An 11,312-nucleotide genomic window follows, 5' to 3' on the forward strand; every position below is an offset into this window, starting at 1 on the left:
GAGTGCTCCACAGCTGCAGTTGGTCTCGGTTCACAGTGGTAATCCCCTGTCGCAGCACAGGCCGAGGCACAGGGCTAGCACCAGACAGCTCAGCAGTCTGGAAGAAATGTTGCCTGATTACACAGTCAGGCCATGCTAGGGTCTGGATCGATGGACATGACAGCCAATTTCTGTCTCCACGGTCAAATCACAGAGCCATGGTACCGTGCAAAGGACAAATCACACCACCCGTGGCTGGAACACTCTCAGATGATCAGGTACTCTGTTTCAAGATAAAGCAGCCAGAGTATGGCTTTTCTACTTAGTATCTCACAGTTATTTCAATAATTAATCCACTAATGCTTAAGCAGAATCTCCAAATGGCTCAGTTTCCTTGGGCAACATGAAGAACATTATTTGCCCCACCTTTTACTAAAGATGAAATGGCCTAAAATCCCTCAGAAGAAAAGCATGAAAAGTAAATGTTTAAGAAAGCTGAGAGGAAAAGGATCCTGGATATGCTGTGGAGGAAGGGACAAAAAAGGGAGTCACTGAAAAATCGAGCTGCCTCTGCACCCTAAATTTTCGTCTGAAGGATGAGGCAAACACAAAACATTTCCTGACTACTAAACTCACCCCCTTTTTAAATTATGAGAAAGTATTTCAATTACTATCATTCTACACCAAATTTTGAAGAGTCCCAAGAGGGCAGGGGCAGGGAGAGATAGCTTTTATCTTATTATAGGATTTTCCAATTGTGTTTGGGCAGAAATGCCTAGGCCCTGAAATTCTAAGCAGCGTCACGCATGTGCCGTTTCCTGCGGGAGAACCCAGCTAGTAAGGATGTACTCAAGCACGTGCTGGCAAAGCCGCTACTGGTTGCTGCTCAGTAGTTTCTCTGTACAGTCGGAACGCAGGATGTCCATCTCAACTGACGCGGAAGAGGATGACCGTAGAGAATGGGGGGGGGGAGGGGACAGTGATGACCCTCTGATGGCCATGAGCCTGCATCACGTGTCTTGGTCATGGACATTCACACTATAATTCTCTTAAGAAGGTGACGGTCTTCACCCTGGACCACAGTCTGGAGGTTTGAATAAATCTCTGGCATTCAAACGCTTGGCTGTCATTTATCTCCGACTCTTAAAAGAGAAGCAGGAGTGATAAACTTCCAACAGTCTGATGTCTGCTTTAAATGACTCTTTCACACATAGTAGCGGCTCATTGCTGTTGGGCTTTGGTGAGAACCAGGGGTGGCCAATGAATGCAGCTGCCCTGACCGCACTTCCCACCTTGCAGAAGCAGCCTGCATTGTGTGAGGTTTACGCTGAACCAGACCTAACTGTGCCTTCGGGATTTAATACTGCTAACTCATACAAAGATGATTCTTTTTTTTTTTTTTTTTTTTTTTGAGCATTCAAATTTTTTTTTAATTAATTTATTTATTTATTAAACATTTCTGTCTCTTCCCCACCGCCGCCTCCCCTTTCCCTCCCCCTCCCCCAACCCAAGCCCCCCTCCCTCGTCAGCCCAAAAAGCAATCAGGGTTCTCTGCCCTGTGGGAAGTCCAAGGACCACCCACCTCCATCCAGGTCTAGTAAGGTGAGCATCCACGAAACTGCCTAGGCTCCCACAAAACCACTAGGTCCAGTAGAATCAAAAACCCGTTGCCATTGTTCTTGAGGTCTCAGTAGTCCTCCTTGTCCGCTATGTTCAGCGAGACCAGTTTTGACCCAGGCTTTTTCAGACCCAGGCCAGCTGGCCTTGGTGAGTTCCCGATCCCCATTGTCTCAGTGTATGGGTGCACCCCTCCCAGTCCTAAGTTCCTTGCTTGTGCTCTCTCTCCTTCTGCTCCTGATTTGGACCTTGAGATTTCAGTCCGGTGCTCCAATGTGGATCTCTGTCTCTGTCTCCTTTCATCGCCTGATGAAGTTTAATAAAAAAGATGATTCTTTATCTTCAGGAATTTTATTTTTTCACAAACTCTGTAAATGGGTAAAAAAGAAAAAGTCTGTATATCTATATTCATGAAATCCAGATGGTGTAGCTCTTAGGTAGGACCTAGCCACCTTACTGTCATTGGCATTTGGCAACATTTTACTCTGGGCTGGCCATTTAGTTTTAGAGCAATGTGCATGTCTCTTTACATATAAACTCACACAATCATTTACTATGGGATAATGTTTTTGTACACTGTAAAGATTTGTCATTCCTACTGGTTTAATAAAACACTGATTGGTCAGTACTTAGGAAGGAAGTATGGGGGGCAACCAGACGAGGAGAATTCTGGGAAGAGGAAAAACAGAGTCAGTCACCAGCCAGACACAGAGGAAGCAAGATGAAAATGCCTTATTGAGAAAAGGTATCAAGCTATGTGGCTAAACACAGATAAGAATTATGGGTTAAGTTGCAAGAGCTAGTTAGTAATAAGACTGAGCTAATAGGCCAAACAGTTTGTAATTAATACAAGCCTCTGTGTATTTCTTTGGGACTGAATGGTTGTGGGACCGGGTGGGACAGAAACTTTTGTATACAATTATTTCTTTAAGATAGAGTCCTTACTCTTTATGAAAAGGAAAATAATAAAAAGAACCCTCATAGATATCAAGTTCATATTTCATTTATATGAGTGAAAACTGCTGTTGAAAAACTCATCCTGTCATTTTAAACATGCATCAAAATATTTGGAAGTTCCAACAAGACATCTCCATTAGTGCGTGGGTTTATTGACATAATTGAACATAACAGTGTATAACATTTATTTATTCTCACTGAAAGACTTTTCAGTAAAACTATTTTAAATCCAGGCCTTAACCATTTTTGGTGATATTCTACAGTTGAAAAAGGCAGGTGGTAGATCCAATCAGTATTTTTTTTTTTATCCCCAGACTTTCAATGGGCCTCGGTTTTACACTGCATAAAAGAAACAACTAAGAGATGTAACTTGCTGTGCATGAAAAACTGTGAGTTATACAGAAGGTGCCAGATAGCCTGCAGGTTGAAAATAAGAGCAAACAGCTCCACCTCCCACCTCCCATGTACCATACGCTCGGAATCTAAAACGAGGCCTGGCAGCAAACACAGAATGACAGTCTATTTCCTGTGGTTTATTAAGTTTGGGCCCCGCAGATAAGACTGCCAGAAAAGCAGCTGTGGCTTAAGTGGTCTGGACATTTACTCATCCGGACATAAACAAAGACCAGCTCATTTAGACCCCTGGGTCCTCAGCTGCTGGGACAAGGCAGGCATGGCTAGGCCAAACATAGTGTGAGTGGGTTGAAGGGCTCTGAACTGTGATGGATTCCCTGAGTCATTGGGACCCTCAGGGGCCCGGGGCCTGAAACAGAAGAGTCACTGTTAGCCATAGCACCTTGAACTGGCTGACCTGCACAGTACCCCACTGCTAATAAATCCATAACCACGCTGGCTATAACCACAGTGTACACCCTCTTAGTAAGTGTACTTGGACCACACACGAATTATTAATGTGAACCCAACCACTACATTTAATATAAACACAGACTTCATAAATATCAGGGAAGAAAAGTATCCCAAACAGTTAAAAACACAACTAAACAAATGTAGGAGATTAATCCTAAAGTAAAAAAAAATAATAATAAACATTACAACTACTACTAAAAGATAAGATTTAATAACACAGTAAAACACTGGCTACTGAAGGAATTAATTTGTAAAATATATAACTATTTCACAGTGAGGGTTAAGTACTCATGATCTTCTGGGTTTAGTAGAAGCAAATACTCATTACTGTATTTTTTTTTCACATTTGTTTCCCACAATTTCTTCTTATCTTCTATCATAATGTGGTCGGAAAATATACCACTAACACACATCACCCATCGCTTCGTTTTGTGGTGTCGGGATGGACATAGAGCCTTGTAAGCAAACACCACCACCGAACTCAATCCCCAGCCTGACAATTACCTTATGCGTATTGCCTAGCCATGCAACTCAGAACCAGGTGCTGTCAAGAAGGATGGGACCCTGACAAAACGCAGTGAGAAATAGGTCACACTGACTCCCATCTCGACAAGCTATCAGAAACGTGGCAAGAGAGCTGGAAGGCCGGAGTGCCCTAGGGAGTCAGCAGTTTCATGCATAGTGCGTTTTTTAAATCAAATCTGGCATTCAATTTTTTTCCATATGCAGACTTTAAAAATAAAATTGAAAGCTCAGGAGCAAGCCTGGTGGAGAAGTATTACATGCAGCCTTCTCCTGAGAACAACCTCAGTAACCCAAAAGTCAGCAAAAGGTCACATCCTGTAGAGGATAAACAGTAGAAGGGATCCAGTTCAACCAAGAGTCTGAGTTCATGGGTCTGTTTGTTAAATGCTCTTCATATTGTTGAAAAAGGTACCATCTGGTTGTTTTAAACCTTAAGGCTTCCTGGGTGCTCTACCAGCCAACAGAAAAGGGTTCTTGGGTGAGTGTGGTACCTATTTACCCTGCCCATCTCAGCAAAGACCACCAGATCGGTGGGGTTAGTTGCTGGACGCCTTTGTGATGGTGGCAGGTCCCCCTTTTCTTAACTGGGAGCAGAACCCTACTACAGAGCAAACAAATGTACAACCCAGAGTCTCCTTGTCATAGGAGGAGCATAAACACCCTTTCTAGCCCAAGGCCGGCCAGGCTACTATGCTGCAATGCCACAGGAGCCATGCCCTAGATATGCCAAGGGTTCCCACCTTTACACCAGCGTTCACTTGTCCCTGCTCTTGGGTTTGACAACCAACACCCATCCATTTGCTTTGTGAATACTGGGATGTGAAGGGTGGTGTCGGATTCACTTTCTGTGCCATTTGGCTTCAGCAAATGCACAAAGGAAGAAAGGTCTAGAAAGAGAAGGTCTTCCTCTGAGATGGCATGGAGTCACGGAGAGAGGCTCCTCAGGGTCATTGAGATGGTTTCCGCGTGGAGGCACTAAACTTAGTCAGCAAATCTTTGCAAGAGGTGGTCCTCCCGCCTCAAGCTGCCACCGGCCCCACCGCCGGTGCTGTCCATGAAGCGGTCACAGGGAAACTCAATGAGGTCCGCCTCGCTGAGTGCGCACACGGTGGTGCGAGGCCGGTGCGACTGGAAGCCCGAGAAGTCCGCGGACACACCAGTGCCCATGGAGCGCAGTGGCCGTCGGGTGGAGTACATGTGGCGAACGTGGACCGGAGCCCCTCCCTTCCGCCTGGCACGCAGCTTCCTCCGCAGCCACCGTGATCCCCAGGCCGCCAGAGCCAGGAGCACCAGCAGCGCATTGACAGCCAGCAAGACCAAGGTCAGGAGCTGGTAGTTGACGCCGCCTCGACCTCCTGTCTCTGGCAGGGTTACCAAGCCCGCACAGTGGTCCCGGGGGGCCACGGGGCAAACTCTGCCCCCGAGCACGCCCTCCACGCACACGAGGTAAGGAGTGTCTCCACGCAGCTCGTGCAGCGTGGCCGAGTCGCTGTGCTCCGGCAGGTAGACGAAGCGCTGGAACTTGGGCTGCTGGCCAAAGCGGTCAAAGAGCAGGCGGAAACGTGCGCCGCCCTGCGGCCGGGGACTGCGGTGCTCGCGAACCGCCCAGCGCACCGAGGCGCTGTTGGCGCTCACCGTCTCCACTGTCAGGTTGCACAGAACGAACTTGTTGAAGTCACAGGGGTCGGATACTAGCGGTGGCAAGCCGACCCCACTGTCGGACGCGACTACGCGCTCTTGCTGCTCCGAGGCTAGGCGCTGCTTTGCTGCGCGCTGCCAGCTGTCTCGGGCAGATGGTGTCCCTGAGGCGGGCTCCGCCGTCGGGGTGGGCTCAGCCTGGGCAAGATTGGCATGAGTGGGACGACCTCGCTCAGGCTTCTCTTGCAGGTCCAGGGACTGTGAGGCAGGACCCGAAGCAGCAGCGGTAGAGGGGCCCTGACGCTGCAGGCTTGGACCTCGCCGGTTCAACCTTAGTGAGCTGCGGTTGCCCATGAGCTCTTTGGCAGCCCCGCCCCAGGCCACTCCTGGTAAAAGTCTCCCCCGCTGCTGGGGCTGGGGCTGCGGTGGTAGCTCCTGCGCGAGACCCCCTGCAGGGGGCGTCATCCCCTCCCCCGTAGCTGTGGCTAGAGACCACTGCCTACTGCCTGCTGTAGGCGAAGGTGAGGGATCCACACAAGACCCATTCTGCAGAAGTTGGTCATCCAGGTAATCCAAGTACTTGCCCCGCAAGGCCGGGGGGTGGCGACACTGCACGAAGACGGTAAGAAGGCGTCCCTGGGAATGCCAGTCGCCCATCCAGCGCTTCAGACCCCGCAACCGGCAATCGCAGGTCCACCCGTTGCCGTCTAGATCTAGGCGGTAGAGAGCCGGGCTGGCAGCGAAGATGTCTCCAGAAAGGGCTCTGAGAGCGTTGTCGCGCAGGCTGAGCTCACGTAGCCGAACCTGGTGGCCAAAGGTAGCGGGATGCAGAGCAGACAGCTCATTGCCGCTCAAATCTAGCGCCTCCAAGCTGTGCAGAGGCTCGAGCAGTGCCAGGGGAAGCTGGCTCAGCCGGTTGCCTTCCAGGTGCAGTTCGCGCAGGGCCTCCAGGCCCCAAAAGGCCTCTGGTGCAAGCTGTGTGAGCTGGTTGCCACTGAGGGAGAGCAGGCCAAGGCGTGGCAGGTGCTGGAAGACGCGGGGGCCGAGGTGCTGCAGGTTGTTGGAGGAGAGGATGAGAGTGGAGAGGGAGCGCAGCGGGACGAAGGTGGCCGCATGGCGCAGGGAAGGTTGCAGCTCGTTGGCAGAGAGGTTGAGGAATCGAAGCTTGCCCAGCTGAGTGAAGGCATTCTTGCCCAAAAAGCGGATCCGGTTAGACTCCAGATGTAGATAGAGCAGGTTGCCCAGGGGAGCGAAGACTGCGTCTGGCAGTGCCCCCAGCACGTTCCCGTCCAGCCGTAGCTTGACTAGACTCTCCAGGCCCTCGAAGGAGCCGCGGCTAAGGCGGCCAATCTCGTTACCGTTGGCGTAAAGGATGCGCAACTTGCGTAGGGGAGCCAACGTGCCAGGAGCGAACGCCTGCAAGAGGTTGTTCCCCAGGTACAGCTCCTCCAGGCGCGAGAGCTTCTCGAAGGTCTTGGGGTGGAGGGAGCGAATCTGGTTATACTGCAGGTCCAGCCGTTTGAGCTGCCCCAGGCGGTGGAAGTCGAAGGCCGTGATGTTAGTTATGAAGTTGCCGCCTAAGCTATAGGTGAGCACGTCCTGGGGACTAGGCAGCGAACTGGTCTTGGGCACCGCGCGGAGCCCCCTGTTGGTGCACAGGAGATGCTGGGGGTGCTGGCAGTCGCAGCGCTCGGGGCACACGGACTCGGCCCGCGGCGGGAACGCCAGGCACCCGCACACCATGAGCCAGAAGCGCACGGCGCCGACACCCTCCATCGCCGCCCGCCCAGCGCCCTGCGGCCGGATGGTCCTCTGGGCCGGCCAGATCGGTGTCTCTTCTGCATTCCCCTCAGCCGGGCCAGAGTCGCTAAAAGGCCTCTTTGGGACTTCTTTGCTGCTCGGTCCAGTTCTTTCTCCGCCCTTTGTCCGGGTAACTGGCCCCGGTCTCCGCAGGCGGGCTTCGGGAAGCCAAATCAGGAGACGCTGGGCGCTCGGCGACTCCCGGGTGCTACTTGTTGCATTTCTGCAGAAAACTGTTCCTTCGGATGCGCGTCGGGGGCGGGAGGAGCGAGCAAGAGTTGGTGCTTTTTGTTTGCTCTGGACTCCGGAGAGCTGGATTCCCTGGCGCGGATTCTCCCCGCCAAGCGGATTCCCCCACTGCAGGCGGGATCCCTTCCAAGAGCTGCTGGGGTGCGGCTTGGCTGCTGAGCACCGGCCGCTAGGCCTGCGTCTCCGGCGCCTGCTCGTTCGGCGGTCCGGGGGGATTCGGAGCGCGGTCGGAGTGGGCAGCTTGGGGGCCGCGCAGGCTGCGTCCGGAAGGGACCCACGTCGGCAAGGAGCGAGCAAACCCGGCGGAAATTCGTTCTTCCCACACTCTGCCCCCCGGGGGATGCAGGAGGAGAAAGAGGAGACGGTGGAGGCAGGACAGACCCTGGCTGGGGGAGGAGGAAACCCTAAGTGGCTCCGCGTCTGGTCAGCCCCAGCCCGGACGCCAAGTGAGAAAAGTAGGGATTAAAAACAGCTGTACGAGTCGGCGCGCGGGCTGGGGGCGGGGGTGGATTACCGGGCAAGCAAACGGGGATTGCAGACAGAGACCTTTTTATTTTAGGCCAGTTCGCCGGCGGCTTCGGAGCAGAAGGAGTGCGCCTCGTCTTATCCATTTAACCTACTCTTCCCGGTGCCACCCTGCGGGAGGTTGAGGTGGCACCGATTCCCCCAGCATTCTGCCCCTAGTCTGGGGGAACCTAAGGTTGCCTGCGGAAGGCCTTCGATGGACTACTGTCAGAAGACGCCAGCTCAGTCCTTTCAAAGTGTTTGAGTTTCTAGTGTCCTTTTGCTAGAGTCAAAGGAGAGGCACCGCCCCTTTCAGGTTTCTAGCCTGAATATCCGCTGGATCCCACTGTGGCAAAGCCCATGAAGAAAGTTCAAGTGAGACGCCACAGAGATTGTGTCAGGGCCAGATTTGGCGGTTCGGTCCGATTAATTTTCCTGCAGTCTTAAAGCCCTTGAAGTAGGCCCTGATCGTGTGCCTGTATACAATAACCTGCACAGATTCCTGGGAAATTGTTTCCTGAAGGGCCCTCCTGCTTTGTGCCTGAGCGTGCAGCGATCTTGAAAGTTTTCAGGCTCCAATCTGCTCAGGCCTGGGTTCATGGGGGAAAATAATAACATTTATTAACAATACAGAATAGGTGACGGTTCTGTTAGGAGCAGCTCATGATGGATTAAAAACAAGCAAGAGATAGTCACCACCGTCGCTTGTTATTTGTTTATGCAAACCAACTTTTTGAAAACAGCCCTTCCCTCAAGGTGTTCAGAAACTGCCGATTAGTAGGTTTACTCTCTGCTGGCAATGTGGGAAATCAGAGTACCTAGTCTCACTTCAGGGGGCTGGCCATCCAATGGGAAGGGAGGGGTCCTCACAGGTCAAATAAGAAAATGAGCCAGCGAGGGGAGAAATCTGCAAAGATTCGAAGGATTTTAGTCACTCCAGCATTTCGTTGTCTTGCTGAGCCTTTTACCAGGGGGAGGGATGGAGGCATGAACCTGGCAGGGTGGTCAGTGAAGAATTCATAGTTAGGCAGTGACCCCGACTTTGCAGAAAGATGGGTGTTGGAGAAAAAATGGTAAGACACTAATGAAGTATATCCAGTTTACTGTGGTTCATTTCAAATAAAAGGCAAACTTGAGACACAGATGTCTGCTTTACTAACATGAAATATGAAGTTTATTTTTCAGTTATTGTGACCACCCCAAACTCCCTCTAACTACTACTGACTTCGGTGTGGCTGCCGGAAGGGGGAGGACCTGTGCTTGGACAATGTTGTCTATACCGTTTTAGCTCGGCTGACCTTGGCTAAAGACACTGTCCTTGACAGGATCAAGGATCATATGGAGTGTTCAGAGGAAACAGTGCCCGAATGCTGCGGACTTTTAGGTTGAATCACCCCCGAAGATGTCTGGGATGAAGCTGCTTCAAAGTTCCCATCTTTTACAGCATCTAAGTAGAGAATGTTTTAGAAGCTGAGAGATGCCTAGTGTGGAGGAGGGAATGTTTTGCATAAACTTCTTTCTTCTCTGGACCTTCTGCAGAAAATCACAGATCCAGGATAAGCAAAGGTAAAGGCCCAAGAGTATGGATGGATCACATAGCCTTCCTTACAGATACCTCTAAGTAAGACTGACAGAGTTATACGATATCTGAAGATAGTAAGTACACACACACACACACACACACACACACACACACACACGTGCACCCGCACCCAATGTCAAATATCTCCACTAGTAGCCTGGATTGCCAATAAAGCAACATCACCCAGAGAGAGCAAGCATTGTGCCAGAAGACACATTCTTCTATTCTGCTTTATTGGAGCAACCCATCTACTACACGTAGTTAACACAATGGATATCATGTAACGTATTTCATGTGAGTGTGCACGGTTTCTGATGGTACCTGTGGCTGGCATCCTCAATCCAGTTACAGCAAGAAGGAATATTTTGGAATCTACAGATAAAGGGGAAGCACACAGCATTCAGATTCCTCCTCAGAAACAAGTGTTCCTTCCTGAAAAGCAACCTAAGGGCAAAGTTATTAGTGAACAGTGTTTAAATAATTCAGAGTAAATGGATATTTCTGTAATACGGTGTGCTCATGTGTTTGCTTTATTTTCCAATAACATTTCTCTTTCAGGAATTATCATGACATTTTACTTGAATTTGAACCCCAATCACCACAGCCACCACACTCAGCTCCATAGCAAAGAACTGTAACAACTCCAAAACCACATTTGCTTGGAAAACTGTGGAAAAGCAGCTGTGAGAACTTCCTGTCTGGAAGGGAAGGAGAAGATACAGAGCTAGACCACAGGGTGCTGGGGAGGCTGCTGAATTGCTCTGAATTTTTAAAATATCGTCCACTTGTAAAGCCGACCTCAGGCTGCATGGCTTCCCATGATCAAACAGCCTTGTTGGTACTAAGAAATGAGAACTGGCAGGTGGAGCTGTGACATCTCCAGCAAGGAGCCCCAGGATGCTCTGGGAAGCCTGAGCTGGGCTTCAGGGCTGAGGGTATCACCTACTTGGAGGTGGGCTGCTGCTGATGTTGGAGGGGAAGCCTGAAAAGATGTGCAGGGAGTTCAGGAAGCTTCAGCTCTACCTGCATCTCCGGTGAGATGTACTGGCTGGTTCTTCAGCAGCACCTCACAGCACTGGCTCACAGGGAGTCTTGAAGTGGTTGCTCCTTTCATCTCCTTGAAAGATTTTACGAGACAGTAGATATCACATTATACATTGTAGCAAGAAAAGAATCTCAACCTGAATAAATAAAGTAGAAAATGTTTACCTGGTTATCTTCTTCTAGGTCCTTGGTTGGCAAGTGTGGATCTAGCATTTGACCAGGATACTTGTGCAACATAAACTTGGACATGGATGAAACTATACAGCCAGCATCACCTTTAGAGTGTGGCGAAATGGGCTCATCCCTACATCCCATGCCTTTGACATGTCTCAGTTTTCCTCTGTTAGTGCCCCTCCTCCTAAGAGCAGAATATCAGGTCTTTATAGGGATGTGCCTTCCTTTTTTTCTTTTTTCGGTCTTGTTCTTCTGTCAAGCTTGTCAGACCAAATGCCAAATGGGCGTATAGTCTAGTTAGCCAAGGGAAGTCCAAGAGACAGATGTATGAAAGGAATCTTGAGACAGGGCTGGTGTTTTCAATGGGATCCACCCA

The 11,312-nt window shown here is 50.4% G+C and overlaps 2 protein-coding genes across 4 annotated transcripts; one reads left to right on the forward strand and one right to left on the reverse strand.

Moving 5' to 3' along the window:
* Window positions 1-1,541: 1,541 nt before the first annotated feature.
* Window positions 1,542-7,359, reverse strand: Tril (TLR4 interactor with leucine rich repeats). Its single transcript, XM_050155546.1, has 2 exons — window positions 4,686-7,359; window positions 1,542-1,964 (listed from the first exon to the last, which is right to left on the reverse strand). The coding sequence occupies exon 1, from the start codon at window positions 7,357-7,359 to the stop codon at window positions 4,927-4,929; it is 2,433 nt and encodes an 810-aa protein (XP_050011503.1). The 3' UTR covers window positions 1,542-1,964; window positions 4,686-4,926.
* On the forward strand, window positions 7,325-10,898 carry LOC126509585 (uncharacterized). Of its 3 annotated transcripts, XR_007594196.1 has the most exons (3): window positions 7,325-8,087; window positions 8,192-9,702; window positions 10,277-10,898. XR_007594196.1 is itself a non-coding variant. In XM_050155548.1 (2 exons), the coding sequence occupies exons 1-2, from the start codon at window positions 7,325-7,327 to the stop codon at window positions 8,245-8,247; spliced, it is 819 nt and encodes a 272-aa protein (XP_050011505.1). In that variant the 3' UTR covers window positions 8,248-10,268. The 3 variants fall into 3 exon arrangements, 2 of the variants coding, with proteins under 2 accessions (XP_050011505.1, XP_050011506.1); XM_050155548.1 differs by lacking the exon at window positions 10,277-10,898 and having other exon boundaries at window positions 8,192-10,268; XM_050155549.1 differs by lacking the exon at window positions 10,277-10,898 and having other exon boundaries at window positions 7,325-8,078; window positions 8,192-10,268.
* The last annotated feature ends 414 nt before the right edge of the window (window positions 10,899-11,312 follow it).

The sequence above is a fragment of the Alexandromys fortis genome, unplaced genomic scaffold (genome assembly GCF_014885135.2).
Source record: "Alexandromys fortis isolate MF-2015 unplaced genomic scaffold, M_Fortis_MF-2015_v1.1 scaffold_93, whole genome shotgun sequence".
NCBI lineage: Eukaryota > Metazoa > Chordata > Mammalia > Rodentia > Cricetidae > Alexandromys > Alexandromys fortis.